General features: G+C 42.5%; 1 protein-coding gene across 1 annotated transcript in view; it reads left to right on the top strand.

The window, feature by feature from the left end:
• Nucleotides 1-19,356, top strand: part of LOC149281166 (kinase suppressor of Ras 2-like) — a 168,605-nt gene that overhangs the window by 57,850 nt on the left and 91,399 nt on the right. Inside the window, exon 5 of the mRNA XM_089499589.1 lies at nucleotides 5,985-6,492. Coding sequence (XP_089355715.1) covers nucleotides 5,985-6,492 — 508 coding nt within the window. The remainder of the gene's footprint in view (nucleotides 1-5,984; nucleotides 6,493-19,356) is intronic.

The raw sequence follows: 19,356 nt of genomic DNA, 5'->3' as shown, positions 1-19,356 counted from the left end.
AGGTTCTCAGTTAGCACTGATCACCAAACTTTGTCCAGCCAATGTCTTAACATGACATTCTGTGCAGTTTTCCATGAGCAAGTTATTACTGGTTGTTTCATTATTACAAATCTTTATTTGGAACATATTAAAATATGGAAAACAGATTTCTCTCTCCTACCATATTCCATTTGAGTTGATGGATGGAGCCTAGCTATCTTGTCTGTTACACAGAAGCTGCCCGGCTCCCCGTTCAAGGTCTATTGACCGGCAAGAGCTAAGACATTTTTCCTTCCCTGAAGGTTGGATGCAGCTTGGAAGTTGCAGTGAGCAGCAGCCATTTCATGACATTTTCTACTTTTCCTTTCCTTTAAAATTCCAGGTTGCCCTAGTAACATTGTGTTTGTTGTCAGGGAAGAAAGCTAAAAAGTGCTTGGAGACTTGTCACAATGTTGTATAAAAGGGTGTGTGTGGGGGGGCAAGAGTGTTACCTTGAAAGATCTTATTCTGGCTACCTGAGGAATTTGGATAAGCCTACAAGAGGATCACTGTAAACACTTATGGGTTGCAACTTGCATGAGAAGGAAAGTATGCAGCAATGGCCACCAGCTAGGAAGGTCTCTCCGCACAGAGCTGGACACAAGCTTGGAGGACAAGTAAAGCACTGATACTAAAACTTAAAGCATGAAAAAAATAGCCCTCCTGATCTGTCTTATGCCTCTGACCTAAGAGAAGTGGCATGGCGGAGAGGGTAAACTGATAGACTAGGAATAGGAAGACCTGCATTGTCATCTCCACTCAGCCATGAAACTCACTTGGTGACTGTAGTGAGAATAAGATGGAGGAAGAAAAGCCACGTACATTGTTTTGACCTCTTTGGAGGAAAGATGAAATGAACTGCTAAATATGAAGGTCCTGTTTAGCATCTATGATAGACTTTCCTTCCCCTTCACAAATTGATTTGTATAGTCTAAAGCCATATAGCACTGGTTTTGTGGCAGTGACTCCCATAAATGGAATTCTACACTCTCTGAAGATGGACTTTCTCTTATCTGCCTCCATTCTACTGTCAGTAAGATTCACTTAGTAGTCCTGGCTTCTCTAGTCTCTGGGGGAAGAGAGAGAGAAATCCTTTAACATGCTTAATAGGGGAAAGTCAACAAGTAAATTAAAATTTTACCAGCAGTCACAAGCTATAATGGTTGTGGCAGGAGGAGGGTGGCTGGAGAATGTGAAAACCTGTGTCCTTCTTCTTGCAAAGTATGTTTCTTGCCACTGAGCTATGGTTCTTCTTTTCAGTAAGAAACTTCAGAAGCAGCCTCGTACTGAGCTAAACCTCCGGTCCATTAAGTTTAGCCTTGTCTCCTCTAGCTTGAAGAGACTGTTCAAGCTTTCAAACTGGAAACCTTTCCAGTCCTACTGGGGGGGAAAATAGGAATAGAACCTGGGACCTTCTGCATGCAGAGCCTCTGCTCTGTCACTGAACTACAGTACATTCCTTCCCAATAAAGCATATAAACAATTAAGAGTGTCTTATTAAATATAACACTGTAGGTCTATCTAGCCTAGGAACTGTCAGCAGCTCTCCAGCATTTCAGATTGAAGCTTTCCTAGACAGTCCTGCTGGAAGAGGCTTCTTTTCTTAGAAGAAAAATCTTCATTTCTCAGTTTTGTAAAATACATTTCACAGGAACATGTTAAGGAAACCTGCTTCTTCATCCCTTCCCCAGACAACCATAATAAGCAATTACAGTTATGTAAAGCTCATTTGATCTAATTAATCAAATAAATAAATTAAATAGGAAAGCTGATTATACTTTCAGGGGAAATTGAACCTGGGGCCTTTTGTGGGCAAAATGTATGCTCCACTACTGAGCCACATCTCCCTTAAGAGAGAAGGATAGTACAAGCTGGACATGTGGCCTATCCAACATTGTTCATGGCATACAGCAAGAGTGGGGAATTTTTAGTTTACCTGTTGTTTTGATCTACAACTCTCAAAGTCTCATATCATTAGCCGTGCTGGCTGGTGTTTCCAGGAGCAGAAGTCCAAAATTTTCCCACCCTTGTTATTGTCGTGAATAATGTTGGTTAGGCCTCCACAACGGTCACACCAAAGCAGACACATCTGTCTTTTACTGTTTGCTTTGGCTTTTCAAGGATATAGCAAGAAGCATTGAGAACATCTGCAAAAGTGGTTTGACAGGAAACCATAGTATGATGCCAAATCTGAATGCAGCAACTCTGGCAAGGTGACGCCTCAACAATACCACTGCTGCCAAGTCTCTGAAAGGCATCATGCATGCTTTTGTGTGAATTTTATGTCAGTTTTAAAATGGGCTTCCCAGACTCTACCTGGATATTTTTAGGCATGACGCACCAGGATAAGCATCAAGTGATTCTTATGAAGGGGCTCATCAATCATCTAATGACATAGTCATCAAAATAAATAGCGGATAGATGGATACAGGGAACAGCAAGGACATGCCTGGAGCCTGGATTGAGGGACTTAATAGCCCCAGATTGGACAGTAATGTTAGAGAGGCCCATCCTGGTTGCTTGGTTGGACACATTCCACTCAGTTGCTATGTTTAGTAACCCATCAATCATAATTAATTAGTAAAATGGAATAGTGGTAATTACCACTTTCAGGGCTGGATGGCATTTTCCTGAGAGGAACATATGCTGTTGACCCATAACTACCTGAGTGTTTCTCTTTTGGGATTGTTTATCAGGTTATTACATCACAATCTTCCTCCTTCTACTCCATCTCTTCTCCTTCTGGTTGCTTTCTGTGGTCTGATGGATCACTGGGAAGGTCCTATGTGCCATGGAGAGCAGCTCCCTTCACATTCTTGCTCTAAATGTAACCAAGCAGATCCTGGTCTTCCTTCTCCCCATTTCTGCCCTAAATCCATTCCCACCAAATCCCTCCTTCCCTCTTCTTCTTTCAGTTTTCAATGGAGACAATTCCCATTCCCTCAAACTGTCATTACATGCTCCCTTCAACTCTTTTTTCCATCTATCTTATCTTACCTTAATTCCATCTTCCCTACCATTATCCTGAAACCATGAAGTCCACAAATATGGTTCATTACATTCCCCGGTGCAGAAGGAATTGTCGCATTGTACTGTCAGGCATGCAATATAAACAGAATAGTTTGTCTTCTATGATCGGAATAGATGTCTTCGTGAATTCATTAGAAGAGGCACATGACAACCGATGCAATAAAGGAGAGGCAGGCACCTTTCCATCTCCCTGACCACTGGGCAGCTTGATGGGAATTGTAATCGAAAGCATCTGGAGAGCACCAGATTGTTTATCCTTGCAATAAGTGGTTGATTGTTGTAATAAGTCATCTGTTCCCTGAAATATCCAAGGTTCTGTAAGACTGTCTGTGACCACCTTTGTACTCTGGTGTATAGCTCTCTCATACACACACACACTATACATATATATACATACACAATCTGGAAACAGGAGGAAACAACTCACCAAGCAGTTTGCAAAGAGTTTGAAGAGCATACAAAAATGTATATTTCCACAAGTCAACCATTAGCTATCCCCATGTTCCATGCTAGAGGCCTAGGTTTGCTTCCCAATTTCTTCTGATCTGTGGGTTACAGGGCTGTGAGAATGTCCAGTTCTGAGGATGTCTGTCACCTTCCTGAACAAATTAATTACAACTTCTTTTCAAGATTTTCTCTCATGGCTGCTATGTCTTTTCCTTTGGGGCAGTCACTGATCTGTTAAATCTTTCACATCTCTTCCTTCCAGCTCTCCATGTGTTCTGTTTCTGCCTTTTCAAACCAGGCCTCTGCTGTCTTTTGGGGAACTCCTTCTCTCCATATTTTGCACTTGAGACAAAGAGAGGTTAGATCATTTTAGACTCTGGGCAATGATGTTGGTGCAATGGCTCCTTAGATATTATTTTTTCACTCCTTTCAAAATGTGGTAAAGCAACCCTGCTGCATTTCTGCCCTCTCTCCTTACCCCTGTTGCTGAATAGAGCCCTGGCCTTTTACCTCAAAGTTCTGTCTTGACGGCACCAAAATGTATGAGCCAGACATTTCTCCTTTGGGCTGATTTCCCCCTCCTTTCATCAGCTTTAGAGGGAACAATTTGGAAGATACTTCCTCCCCTCACATTTCTTTCTTTCTTTTTTTAAAAAAGAAACCTCATTTTAATCAACTTCTCTCCCTTTCTGTTCTGCAGCTCATACTCTTTCCTTTCCTCACCCTTCTCAAGAGGTGGAAATAAATTGATTTCCTTGAAAAGGATGCCGAGATAACTAGGCTATCAATTAATAACCCAAAATGGGATAAAAAGGAGGAGTCGGGGTAGTTACCAGCTTCTTTTTAGAAGGCAAATATTACTTCTTCATCGTCTTCTTTTTTTTTTTTAACATTCATGAGTTGTTAGAAAAGTCAGATCAAAAGCGTCAGGAGTGAAGAGCTTGGATCCTCTATATGTGTGGAGAGGCGAGTTCTATTAACTGCATCAAATAACATTTTTGGTAATGAAGTGAAACTCCCTATGTTCCTTTCCTTACCAGACACCAGAGTAGCAGTGAGTGTGTCTACGAATGGGTGCATTGAGAGAAAGAAGAGAAGAGATGGCAAGAGAAAGAAAGGGTGAAGGGAGGACAAAATTTTCCCCCAGATATTTTTTCTTCTGATAAACTTTCCCAACCTTTTCTTCTCTCTTCCACTTCCCCACTCCAGAAAAAAGAAAGGCTGCTCTGTAAGATTTTCAACAACAACAAAAAAGCAGGCATTTATTTATTTTCTTGTACCAGGACACTTCTACTTCCCCCCTAAGATAATGTTCAGGAACACGACTAGGTCTAGGATATTATGGAGGATGCTGGCAAGGATGCCATTAGAGTTCTTGCCTTTGTCACTGGTGGTGGTGGTGGTGGGGGACCCATAGGCAAAATGAAGGACTTGGAAGGAGAATAGAGTCCTCATTAGAAACCTCGGGATGTTGTTTAGGAGAACTCTGAAGCAGCATTGGACAGATTGATGCAAGAGGATAAAGCTATCAGTGACTCCTAGTCATGATGGCTATATTTCACCTCCAGGATTAGAGGCAGTGCACACCAGTTGGTAGGGAGTAGAAGTAGGAGAGAATTATTGCACTTGTGTCCTGCTTGTAGGTTTCCCAGAGACATTTGGCTGGCCACTGGGGGAATCAGGATGATGATAGATTAGCCTTTGGATTTGGTCCATCACCATTCTTCTTCTGTTCTTTTGAAAATGTCTGATGGACTCAGAGGTGCTGAGTGAAAATGCATTTTCTGTAATACAGTGGCTGATTGCTATGGCTTTACAAAAGGAGATAACAGATGAAGGGACTCTGGTCTAGACTGGGACTACAGAGTGACTGTCATGGTGGTGAAAAGCAGGCTTCTGTGGCAGCACTCTTGACTGTGGAGCTCCCTCTCAAGGAAATTATTTGAAGGAGTGGTTTTAAACTGTTTTTGACAGTTTTTATTTCATGCTTTAAATGTTTTACCCATTGTACCAATAGGTACAATAGGTAGGATGAGAAGGGATACAGAAATACTTGAAGAACAAACACACAAACAGGTCTGTGGATCCCTAGTGGTAAGCAAATGGCCCACAGAACTCATGTATCCCCCAACCATGCTACACAGACCTCCTGCTGCTATCCAGTTTGGCAACAGAAGTACTCTTAATCTATATTTTTTGCTCAGAACAAGCTGTCCAGGTAGCATGGGTCTTGTTCTGAAGGAGACTCTTACTCCAGAAGCCTACAGAAAATACAGGTTTCTTTTGAAACAAACCATACAATCTTTTTTTAAACCCGAAAAGCAGCCTAAAAGTATATCTGCTCCTGAATTTTAGAAAGACTTGGCGGTGGCAACGGAAATTGTAGGTTGGTAGTGGGGAACACCAGAGTTGCTCACCCTTGTCCTGGTAGCACATAGTCACTTCTACAAGCTTTGTTTCCAATATCTGATTGTTCTTGTTTTTAACAGGAGGTAGTCTTTCCAAGCAAGACTGGACCATTCAGTGGCCAACAACAACTGAGACCGGCAAGGAGAATAACCCCATGTGCCAAACGGAAACCATGCAGTGGATCCGAACTCATCTTTCTCCAAGCCCCAAAGCTCAGTCAAAGTGCATTCAGCATTACTGCCACCCGACCTTGTCACATGGACCGGCGTATACTCATGTGGAGAGACTGACTGTGGAAGGCTTTCCAGGGCTGTGTCCCCCACTGGAATCTGGCCACCGTTCCTTGCCCCCCTCCCCACGTCAGAGGCATGCTGCCCGTACTCCACCACGCACCCCAAATATTGTCACCACCATGACTCCACCTGGCACCCCACCAATCCGGAGGAGGAACAAGGTGAAACCACCAGGCACACCACCGCCCTCATCTCGAAAACTGATCCACCTGTTCCCAGGCTTCACGGCTTTACATCGCAGCAAATCCCATGAATTCCAGCTAGGCAATCGGGTGGAGGAGGCTCACACACCTAAGTAAGTGGAAACGTGTATTGCAGAGATGAGGAAACCTTGTAGGTCTCAAACATGTGCAATGAGTGGATCTGAGATCCAGTAGAAGTTCATAAACTGAGAAGTGACTCAACCTGGAATGGATTGAGGTTCTGTTATCAAAGCTGCTATCACTGAGCTTCAACCCACTGGCTGTAAAACAGAGATAAGATAGGCGTGATATACAGTTATTATAAGGAATATTGAGCCCCAGTGCCTACAGCCACAGTGTCGGTGGTGTTGAAATAAGCAGACAAGCTGTATGTGAATCAGATGGTTAGTGAAGCAAGGGATCACAGGGTCAAAAAGCAGGGACTATATGAGAATGATGCCATCTATCATCCCTCCAAAAACTTTCCATCTCCCTCTTAGGCTTACTTGTGATCTTCACAGTATGTGGGGGAGTCGGATGGATTTTCCTGGTAACAGTGTAGTCTGGTCTATTTCCATTAAAACAGAAAGTATTTGGAAGTGGTTTGGACTTGAATGGGAAGTTAAGTTGTTAACTTAACCTGCTTCTAGTGGAGATGAAAACTGCTAGAATTTGTTGGTTGATATGGTCGAAGAAAGATCGGCTTCCAATTTGGTTTTTCCTTGGAGGTGTAGCTGTTTGGATCATCACAATGAGTGCTGACCCTTGAAAATTTACCAGTATAAAACTGGTGACTATTGGACCTCCACCATAATAATAGCTTGCCCCACTGATAACTCTTCATACCATTGAGTACTCAGGTTGCATCATTTCCCTTTCTCTGTTTTGTAAGAGGGAGAAATGGTGCAAACTTTGTGGCCCAGCATGTGTACATAGGAAGGATATAGTTTCCTCATAAGTCTGTTTTGGTGTTGGTCGGAGAGTGTGACAAAACATGAAACAGGTAAGCAACATATACAGCTATAAAAGGTATGCTTTTACATGAGCAAGTAGCAAGGCTCTATGTTAGAGAACATATATAGGGAACATAAATTGCCAATATAGTTATTAAACCAAACAGTGAACAATAAAAAGTCCAACTTGTAACAAGTCTGTGGGAGGTACCCAATAACAATGTCCAAATGGGAAGCTGTCTTGGGGAGTCCGAGAATTCTTAAACAGATAAGTCTCCCCTTATTGTAAAGCTACAAATCCCTGCTTGCTGGATTTATCATGTAGAAGATAAACGGTGTGTATAAATCAAGGATGAGGAATAGTAGGACTGGAGACCCCAGGAAATTCTACTCTCTTATTTGTCATTCAGGCCATAAGGAATACCACCTTTCCTTATGGCCTAAATGACAAAACAAGATTTTAGTTGTTTTCTTTAAGAACATGTATGAATGTATAACAAGATCTTAAAAGTTTGTTAAGAATATCTGTGTGAATGTAGAAGTTTTGCTTTAATGGAACACTTTGCCTTTCCTGCCTAATTTCCATGCTTAACAGATGGCAAGCATTATCAATTATCACAGGCACTTATTTACCTCTTGTTCTGGGTTTAGTTGCATGCCATTTCATGCTGTAGTCTTGGTGGTGTAGGCATCATGAATCACAGAAATGCTGTAAGTAGTTGTATGTTATATGAATTTGTTGGTGTATTGTCTATCAATTAGATATCATTAGTATAGTGCATATGTATAAATGTATATATTTTGCATCGTAACAAGGAAGTAACTGAAGAGATCTCTCTTGCTCTCTCAGATGAAATGGAGACGAGAATTTCCCTGGGTCTCTCCTCTTCCTTTTCCTCCTCAATTTATACACACAGTCTATCTTCTAAATTTGGGAAGCTACATGGTATAAATTGAGATTGATATTGAGATCATTGGTCCATCTAGGTCAATATCTACACCAGTGGTTCTCAACCTTTGGCCCTCCAGCTGTTTTGGGCTTCAAATTCCAAAAGCCCCATGACCAATGGTCAAGAATACTGGGATCTGAAGTTACTTCCTGGCAGAAAACAGCTCTGTCTATTGCCTGTCCTCTCCTTCACCCTTATTTTAGCTGGCTGGCTCTGGGGCCAGAAGAGGACATTGTCCCTTTACCAGTGTTACACTAAGATTAGGGTCCCATCCCAGTTGGCTTCATGATGTGGGAAGGAGAGGGGGATGTTTCTGACCTTTTCCTTAGACATCAAACTGTCTTGGGCTGCCCTTGAAGGTAAGACAAATATTTTCAATCAATAAAGTATACTATGGGCTGTGCAGGACCTAGCTCAGCTTATGAGCTATACTTTTGTCTTAATTAATGGAATGGTGTCTGTGTCTGACATGGTATATTAAACTATATTATTAGCATTGTGGCACTATGATGATCATACTTAAACTGTTTTTTAATGGCCTCTGGCTAGAGCAATAATGGAATACAGAAATGAGAAGCAGAGGAGCTCTTAACTCTTACGAAGCAGGAACAAAACCTCCTGTACAGCACCTGAGAGGGGAATGTGTGACCTTCCAAATGTTGTAGGACTGCAGCTCCCATCAGCCCTCATCATTAGCTATGATGGAGTAGGGCTGATGGATGTTGGAGTCCAAAAAGATCCAAAGGGCCACATGTTCTCCACCCCTGTTCTCCAAGTATAGTTATCAGGATGTATCCGGCATTGTGTTTGCTTACAGAGTTGTGGGTTTTATATATTTTCCACTTATATCCCCACATGGGTTTTGCTATAGTTGTCTCTTCTGCTGACAAGAATGGTTGGGCTACGTATAGATTGCAGCTTTGTTTTTCCCTCCCTCCTTTCAGCCTTTGGTTCCCTTCTGATTTCTACTGGCTTCATTATACCTTGAAAAATCAGCTTGGGGGTATTTGTGCCTTACGCTTTTGAGTTTTTTCCCCCTTGCTTTCTTTAAAGGAATCCAAAGTACATAGGAATATAGCCCTGTCCAGAGAAGGGTATGCGTAGAACTCTGTCAAAGAGAGTGCAAGGTTATTTCCAAAAATTCAAAGAGTCCCAGCAATGCGGCTGTGCCAGTTCTCTCTCTTCAGACTGCAGACAAATCACAAAATATCTGGTTCTTCAGATACACATAAAATGCTAACTGCTTACCTGAGGCCATTGTACCTAAGTGGTGTAGCTGACCTCTCTTTAAAAGTCTGACTCAGGTTACCCTTGACTTCACTTCTTCGAAGTCTGCCAAAAACACCAATGACACAAAACCCATCACAGCAAGAGCTTTTCATCCTCTGAACATAGATTCCATTTAGCTGCCAATCACTACTCAGAACATTAACAACTTGTGCCTGAGCTTTCTTTTTTTCCTTTCCCCACTTCATTCCCTTTTTCTTTCGTATCATGTATCCCCCCCCCCCCCCAAAAAAAATATAAATACTGTAAACATAGCCTTAGGGCAATGGCTATCTTCTCTTGGTTTTTACTGATACATAAGCTGCTCTGACAGTTCAAGAGCAGAAGACACATTCTATAAGCAAATAAATAAAAGCTAAATTTAAAGGGAACAGCTTCCAGGTTTCAGCCTAGTGTACCTCTGAATACCTATGGCTGGAGGACAGCAACAGTGGATGACAATATCAACCATGTAAGGGAAGCCAGCAGATAGTGAATGATTGGCCCAAGATCAGTCAATGAATTTGATAGTTCAGTGTGGCCTTGTTTCTTTATCTCCCAAGTTGTTTTGTTGTTCTTAACTGCCTTAGAGTTGACCCCGATTCATGGTGATCCTGTGGATGAGATATCTCTAAGCCCCCCTATTCTTCACTGCTCTGCTTAGGTCTGTAAATCCATACCCATCCAATGGAGTCCATTCATCTAGCATGTGGTCTTCCTCACTTTCCATTTCCCTCCAAATTTCCTAGCATCCTTGCCTTTTGTAATGAGTCGTGCCTTCTCATGATGTGGCCGAAGTATGACAACCTCAACTTCATCATCTTGGCTTCCAAGGAAATTTCATGTGTAATCTGTTCAAGGACTCTTTTGTTTGTCTTTTTGGATGTCCATGGTATCCTCAGAACTCTTCTCCAGCACCACATCTCAAATTAGTTGGTTTTCTTCTTATCCACTGTCTTCACTGTCTAGCGCTTGCACCCGTATGTGGTGATGGGGAAATGCAATGGCTTGTACAATTCTAACTTTGGTGCTCAGTTGCATATCTTTATTCTTTAGGATCTTTTCTAGTTCTTTCATGGTTACCCTTCCGATTCCTAGTCTTCTTCTGATTTCTTGACTGCAGTCTCTTTCCTGACCTGATGTTTGATCCAAGATATGGAAACTCTTTGACTATTTCTGTTTCCTCATTGTCTAGGTTGAATGTATGTGGTTCCTCTGTGATCCTTATTTTTGTTTTGTTTTTTTTCAAAAAAAGAAAAAGAAAGAAAATGGTACTTCTTAATGCTTTCTTCAGCGTTAAGCCTGCCTTTGCACTTTCTACTTTGACCTTCCTTAATAATTGTTCCAACTTTAATCCGCTGCACCACACCAGCTCACTGAGTTACCTTGAGTTAGGGACATTAAAGGCAACTGCTAAAGAAATGTGCATGCTGTAACCACAGAGATGCAACTCCTCCTGTTTGAAGTGATCTTGCTATTGCAACAGAAGGTGCAAAGTTTGGAAGTCATGGGGATCCAAATGGGAAAGCACCCCATCCCCATGGTGCTATTATAAATCTGAGTCGCACCTTGAGAATCGTCCTATGGTCTTTTCTTTCTCAGTTCCTGCGCCATTATCTCAAGATGGGATCCAAGGCAATGAAGTCCTTGCCTTCAATTTCACGAATCGCTTTGTCTCTAATGAGAAGAAAAGCAGCAGCACATTAGCCACGTGTGAGTGTGTGGCAGTGCTGCACACTTGGGTACATTTGATAGGGTTGCCAGCTCATTAAGTCCAAAATGTGGCACCTTGAAGGAGACGGGTTCCAGTCCTTGTAATGATCTATTGTACAATGAGGAGAAGGCTGAACACCTTACAGCTACTCCAGCCCCATCCTCCCCAGCCATTATTTTTCTTTTCCTTCTGACAATCATTTCTGAAAGCTAGCAATCTGTTTTCTTTTATATTTCCCTTGCATCTTGTTGCAAGGATCTATCCATCTATCTTGTTCTCCATGGGGAAGGAGTTATAACCCCCCTTTGAGAGTAAGTTCTGCCCCTGAACATCATTTGCAAGAAGGGGCGGGGACACAAAAATCAGACTGTTTGCTTTCATCCACTCCGAATACCTTTTTCTGCAAGAAGCAGGGTTGTAACCTAAATGGATTGTTGGCCTGACCTGGAAAATCTTTCCTTCTGTATCTTAATGCTCATTGTTGTTTATTGTTGTATGCCTTCAAGTTCTTTCTGATTCTGGAAACCCCAGGAGGAACCTATCACAGTGTGGCTTCAGGACTCCCAAGGGACAGCAAAGCACTCAATCCTTCCACAAAGCACGAAATCCTGGCATAATTCCTAACAGAGATTCCTCTCCCCTTGTCTCTCTGTACGATTTGGATTGTCTTTTCTCCCCTTGTGGCTTATCCCCGGGGCCCGATGTGATGCCACCTTTTAATTAGAGGCTTGGGCGTCCATGTGCCTGTGGAAAGAGTCTTACGTCTTCTCTCTCCAACTCTTGTTGTCTTTTTCTTCTCTGTAATTAAACGTTTCAGGTGCATTCAAGTGAAGCGCTAGGAGTGCCACTTTGGGCGGAAGGTGATCAAGCATTTCCAGCTGCTAATTGCAAGAGGGGGCCTTTGAGCCCTCTTGCTTCTCTTCCGTTTGGCGAGACATCTCTACTCCCTACTTCCAGTGGGACACTGACACTTTAGGTCAGGCTACCTTAATTTACAATGAGTGTGAGGCGAGCCCATGGCACCAACAGTTGCGAGAGGAGAATCCCCTCTAGGCCGTGGAGTTTATTAAGCTAAATTAATCGAGAGAAGAGAAAACAAATACTGAGGTGCATTTTGACTCTCCAGCGTCCAACTGAGCACTCATTGCTTGCTATACAGAAAGGAAAGAGGTCTGGAAAGGACCCAGAAGCTACTTGGTGGAAGAGTGGAGGTTAATTTACTCTAATAGGACTTAATGATTTTCAGGAGGCAGCCACCGAAACTTTCTTGAATCCATTAGTGTTTCAGGATCATAATTTCCACATTATAAGGAGAGGATTTGTTGGAGTGTGTGTCTCTGTGTGTGCGCACACAGAGTTATGCAGATGCTCTCATTGCTGTTTTGCCTGCTTCCCATTGTGTACTCTAATTTGAGTACAGAGAAAAATTCAAGGGGAGGCAGTATTTAATGTGAGTGAGACCCCATGCCTGGTGTACTACCAAAAGATTTGGGACTTCAAGCCATAGGCAGCATTTGGAGGGGGAACAGGAATCTGGAGCCAGAATTTGAGATTAAGGAGTTAAGGGCAAAACCGGGAGTTAGAGGTGTGGAAGACGCTAGAGCAAGGAATACCCTTGGTCTGAAGCCATTACTCAGAATGGGTTCTAAGCTGGTAGAGGTTATTTGTTGTTGTTAACTGCCATCAAGTTGACTTTGGTTTCTGGCGACCCCATGAATGAAAGACCTCCAAGTCATGTCAACAACAGCCCTGCTCAGGTCTTGCAGATTCCTTGACTGAATCTATCCATCTGGAATGAGATCTTCCTCTTTCCCTACTGCCTTCTGCTTTACCAAGCATTATTGTGTTTTCTAGGGAGTCGTGTCTTCTCATGATGTGGCCAAAGTATGACAGCCTCTGTTCAGTCATCTTGGCTTCTAGGGAGAGTTCAGGCTTGATTTGCTCTAGGGCCTATTCTTTATTCACAGAGTCAACCATCCATGGCTTGAAAATACTCAAAAATATAATTTCCAAATAGAATTGATTTTGCCATTTTGTATAAGGAACACATTTTTGCTATGCCATTTTATTTAATGGGACTTGAGCATCCACAGATTTTGGTATCCCTGGAACCAAACCTCAGCGGATACCAAGGGCCCACTATATTTGTCTTTTTAGTAGTCCAGGGTATCCGTAGAACTCTTCTCCAGCACCACATTTCAAAAGAGTTTATTTTCTTCCTGTCAGCTTCCTTCACTGTCCAGCTTTCAAGGTCATACATAGAAATGGGAAATATGATGGCACGGACAATCCTAACGTCAGTATTCAATGGCATACCTTTATACTTCAGGAGCTTGCCTGGTTCCTTCATAGGTGCTCTTCCACATCCTAGCTTCCTTAGGATTTCTTGTCTGCAGTCTCCATTAATGACTGACCCAAGATATAGAAAATCTTGAACTATTTCAGTGTCTTCATTGTCTACTTTAAAACTAGGTAAATCATCTGTGGTCATATTTTTATTGTTTGCTTAATGCCATCCCCTGAAGCTGAGAAATTGTGATTTGCCCAAGGTCAAGTAGGTTTCCATAGCCGAGCGGGGATTTGAACCCTGATCTCAAGTCATAGCTCAAACCACTACACATGTTACTCATAGATTGACTAGTGGTTTTCCTGCTTCTTTTTTCCCATTTCAGTGGCGTTCTTAAAGATGGTACCCGAATCTGCCCATGTGCTGTTTGTTCTCCAGCAGAAAACCAGGCCAGGAGCGATGAATATACTTGCTTATTGAATTATAAGCAAGGGTTTATTTTGTGTGCACCTTTTGGTGTATGTGTATTCAAATGTCTTCACAACCACTTCATCTGATTTCTTTTTCAGCAGAGATGACGATTTAATTACACTTTTACAAACTGAAGTCCTTTGGTTTATTTCTAAATGGCCCAGTGCTGGGTCTTTGGAGCAACATGCGCCAGGACCTTCCAATTAGTATTTGTGTTTCTGGCTTGATGCTGGTTGGTGATTGCTAACTAAGTGCCCATGTAATGCTTAAAAAGACCCAAGGAAGTCATAAGGCACTTTTTCTATTACCAGTGCTTCCTCTCGGGCTCATCTGTTTTCCAGACTGCCATTCTGTTGACGATTACAGACCATGGAATTCAAAAAGCCTAGAGATTCTTTCTTGGACTAATGTTCCAGACTTTGGCATTATGACTAACAGCTGGAATCTAGGCATTTTATTGTTGTAAACTCCAGGCCATTACCTTCAGTTCTGTTCCCCTGCTTTTTGCAAAATAAGCAGTGGGAAATGACACAGCAGCCAGTTCGGATGTTTGTTTTAAACTCTGGTTAATCCAAACAAGTCAAACCATGGTTTGAGATCCTGGCTTGTTTGGACTAATCAGGTTTGAACTAGCCAGAGGTCCCCAAGTCTGAACATAGCAGGGGACTTAGTTTAAAACTGGGGTGTGTCTGACTGCTTCCTCTAGTCCATTGTTTCCCAAACTTTGGTCCTCCAGATGTTTTGGACTTCAGCCCCCAGAATTCCTGATTGTTGGCCAAACTGGCTAGAGCTTCTGGGAGATGAAATTTAAAACACCTGTAGGACCAAAGTTTGGGAAACGCTGCTCTAGTCAGTAGATATGGGGAAGAGGAATATGTAGTTTGAGACCCAGTACCGCATGTATGTACCAAGTGGGTCCTTGGTATCTGCTGGGGTTTTGTTCCATGATGCCCTGTGGATATCAAAATCCATGGATTTCCCAGGTTTATGTTCAATATCTGGGAAGGACAGTGTTAGAAGGATTTTTTTTTTAATATGGTTTAGAATATCTTCTGCATTCTCCGCCTGCCCTTCTGCCATTGCCCACTTAGTAAATGCGACTGTGCTTTTGCTGCAATTATTCAAGAGCTTTGGCCCTTTGCGCTCCACAGGTAGATGTAATTAATGTTAATTACTACTGTGGCATTTCTGCCACAAGGAGCAGAGATTGTGGGAAGAAGCGTTTCTGTTGGGTCCCCTGGTGAGAAGTTGGGCCTTCTTTCCCCACTTTAAAGAGGGAAGGCATGATTGCGAATTTAGATGGGAATTTACATCTCCATGGTGATCGGGTACAGATCTGTTTACACTGCCCACTAGCTCTGCATGTGCCAGGCAGAGGTGGAGACAGCTGGAGCTGAGCTTGGCATAGGGGCCCCATGGAAGCAATGGGCACCATTGGCATTTGAATGTTAAATAGTTCCTTTCTGCAAATGCTAATGCTGCTCTAATGCCACTTTAATTCTTGCACTTTTCCATGAAAGTGGAATGAAGCCTCTATGCTGAACATATCTCCACATGATTTTTAACCACCTTCTAATTTAGCTTTCATGGGGTGTCATGCCACTATCTTATTGGAGGAGGACCAGGATCTTCTTAAACCAAGCATCTTGAAGGAGGAACAGGGCATTGTTGATCAGAGACTCTCAAGGTGTATGACGGTGTATTTGTGTATGGATATATGTGTATAGATGGTTGAACCTTGCCCTAAAGCAGTGATTCCCAGACTTCGGCTCTCCAAGTGTTTTGGACTTCAGTCCCCAGAAGCCCCAACTAGCTTGGCCAACAGTCAGGAATTCTGGGAGCTGAAGCCCAAAACATCTGCAGAACTTTCTTAAAGAAACTGGTAGTGCCCTCTCTGAATTGGTCAGGGATGGTGAGAAGCCACCTAGCCCCAGCTGACTGACTGCTTAGTAAAGAATGTCTCACTGGGCCCTTGGTATCTGCAGTGGTTCACTTCCAGGACTCCCCATGGATACCAAAATCCATGGATGCTCAAGTCCCATTAAGCACAATGCCATAGTAAAATGGTGTCCCTAATGGCAAAATCAAGGGCTGACTGTACTTGCGGAAACAATCCTCATGAAGGACAGCTTCTACAGGTAACTTTGGTGCCTGGATGTTTGGACTACTGCTGCCAGAATGCCCAGACCTTGACCATACTATCAGAGGCTTCTGGCAACTGAAGTCCAGCAGCATCTGGGGACCCTAGCTTAGGAGCAACTGCCCTGTGGTATAACAGCACAGTCCAGTTGGCTGTCCATATCCCTGGATTCCTTATCCATGGAGTCAACCATCCACGATTTGAAAAATATTCAAAAAATATATAAATTCCTAAAGCAGATTTTGATTTTGCCATTTTGTATAAGAGGCACCATTTTAGTACAACACTGTATTTAATGAGACTTGAGCATCTCCAGATTTTGATATCTACAGAGGGTCCAGGAACCAAACCCCAGCAGATACCAAGGAGCTCTGAAACATTCATGCAAATGATGTGGAAAACCATGTTAATTACTTTTCATGCAATATGACAGATTGCTTGTTGATTCCTCCCTGCCAAGGTGAAGTCTCCCACCTTTGACATGTGGTTCTTGCTTGGTCTATCATTTCATCTTTTTTGTTGTTGTTGTTACTCCAAGTCCTAATTTTCCCCAGATACCCCTAAGATTCTAGAGTTGGGTGCTATGTGCCTTTCCTTCGGTCTGCCTATGTATTTGGTGGAAGAGGGAGGAGAAAAAGTTTGGTTGGGTTTGTTACTGTTCCCTTCAAAGAATTCCTGAGTTTTTCTAATATGAAGTGTGTTAAGAAGTTACACTTTGTGCAACAGAAAAGAGAATAATAGATCAGTAAGACTTCCACCTTGAAATTCAGCCGCCCTGGGGGAGATAGGACAAGCAAACGATTCAATAATTAACCAAGGAGCCTTTGATATGAAGCACCTCCTTTTCCTGAGCTTCGGAGGGCAATTTCTCCACTTTTGGTCTTGTCCCACTGAAGCACAAGAAAAGGACAGAACTCGACGGTGTTCTCAGTGGCTTTTATCACTCCCGTGCTTATTTAACCTCAAGCTTATAGCTGGGATTTTTTCTGCTCAGCGTGCACTTGGTATGAATAATGCTTCGGCAGAGATGGGCAGCCTGTGACCTGTGGGCAACATGCAGTTTCATGCCAACATATGATGCCCAACTCTCCTCCAATTATTACTCCTGGAAGCCTGCAGGAAATAGCAATGCTTTTTAAAAGCAAGGTGGAACCATCCTTTGCCGGTTTATTTGAGAATGGTACTGTAGCCCAAGATCAAAACTGGTCTGTGGCACCTTGGAGTTTGCACCCCTCTGCTCTAAGGTTAGGAAGGAGAGCTCCTTGCCTTAGATAGTTTACTGACACTCCCCCCCACCCCGTACTTCTTGATCCAAAAAGGCATTATGATGATACTTCAGCTAGTGGAACTGAAAGATCTATGCCTAGGTATGGCATGTACCCACCAATACAAAATACAGTTAGCCCTCCATATTTGCAGCTTTTACTTTTGCGGATTTAATTATTTGCAGTTTTGAATCATATGTTCTCTCTAGGAATCTCTAGGTCCTCCAATGCAACTCTGCCAGAAGTTGACCATAGCATTGCACTGGAGGATCTGGAGATCTCTAGAGAGGTGTTCCCTCAGGTAAAAAGAATAGTGTTTTTTTATTTGTGTTTTTCCCACATTCATGGGGCTCTTCACCCCTAGCCCCCAGCAAATGTGGAGGGACCATTGTACATTAGGATCAGGCTTCAGGCCATGCTCTGCCAGCCGAGTCTTCATTTCCTTGCCAAGGGAGCCCCATTTGACTCCTTCTTTCTCATCCTACTGTTGTCAGGCAAAGGCATTTTATTTTATTTTTATTCAGACCATTGACATTGGACATCTTTTGTTGCTGAAGGGATTTTTAACTGGTTGCATGTTGTTTGTTTGTGTTGTCTTGGTTTGCTTTTCATGAATTTCATTTACGTCTCAACGAAAATTTCCTATTGATCCATATTTTCTTCTGCTCAAAGGTCTTTGGTGCAACTTTTGGCTACAAGGGTAGACATTTTAAAAAAGCTCACCCGTATCCATACACAAATCAATAAAATTTATGACATAGAAATAAATATAATGAGGACAGAGGTGCGGGGGAGTCTAGCCATAAGTCAAGGTATTCAGGGCAAATGCCTCCCTTACTGGTTTAAGCCAAGGAGACCCCCTGCCACCGCTTCTTGGTTTAAGACTCTTTTGAAATTGCTCCATCAAAGCGTCTGTACCTTTCCTTGTGTTTATCAAAAAACAGATTTGTTTGGGGGAGAAGTACTTATGGGATTATGAATTGTCTCCCCTCCAGTAAGCTTTTTAATAGAATCCACAGGGTATTGGAAGGCAACACGCCACTAAATTAAACAGCACAAACCAGTCAACCTTGCTGTTTAACTTTCCTCCCCCATCCATTAAATCATATCTTTTAAAATTATTATTATTTTTCTTACCACATAACATTAATTTGGGAACAACATGCCTGAAGGGCAAATACGTTTTTTTGGTATGCTGCTTCCATCTTTTATTGAACAAAGAGGCCCTTACTCAACCACACACTGCATAGGTGAAGCAAGAGGAAATATTTCATAAGGGGGCAGAGGAGAAAAGAAAACATGCGGACAGTCCAAGGCTTCGATTAGCTGTTCGTTCATTTGGAGTATAGTTGCCGACTGGCTGGGAAAAATCTAGCCTGGGTTGCTCTTGTGATTTGCTTATTATTGTTAACCTTGTCATAATTGTAAATGGTAAAAGCCAGTGTTTGGATTCGAGTTCCGGCTCATCCATTAAACCCACTGGCTGACCTTGGGCAAGTCACATACTCTCAGCCTCAGGGAAAGGCAAGTGTGTGAATGGTGGGGTATTTCCCAGTCCTAGTGAGAATTCCAATTCCAATTCCAGTTTGTTTGTTTTTTTACATCATATATTCAGTGGTGGTGGGCAGGCTAGTAAGAGTTTTGCTGGTTTAGTAATTTGTGTAATAGAGTTTGCAAAGTGTATTTACCCCTGCCTGCCTTTTTCTTTAGTTTCCCCTCAGTAAGAAATGTCAGGGCTTCTATGTGATGAAAAGGTTTCCATGCACAAGCCATTTGAATTAGAAAATGGATATGCAGTGACCGTTTCTTTGCAAATGCCTTTTTGATGGGTAGGAGGAAAGAGAATTCATCATACCTAGGTCATTGGGAGCATTGTCATGTGAATGGAGGTAAATATGGAGAATGGCTCTTAAAAGGCCATGTAGGGAAAG

The sequence above is a fragment of the Sceloporus occidentalis genome, unplaced genomic scaffold (assembly GCF_023333645.1).
Source record: "Sceloporus occidentalis isolate IW3139 unplaced genomic scaffold, rSceOcc1.0.p SCAF_138, whole genome shotgun sequence".
NCBI classification, from domain to species: domain Eukaryota; kingdom Metazoa; phylum Chordata; class Lepidosauria; order Squamata; family Phrynosomatidae; genus Sceloporus; species Sceloporus occidentalis.
This window is presented reverse-complemented; position numbering and strand designations above follow the sequence as displayed.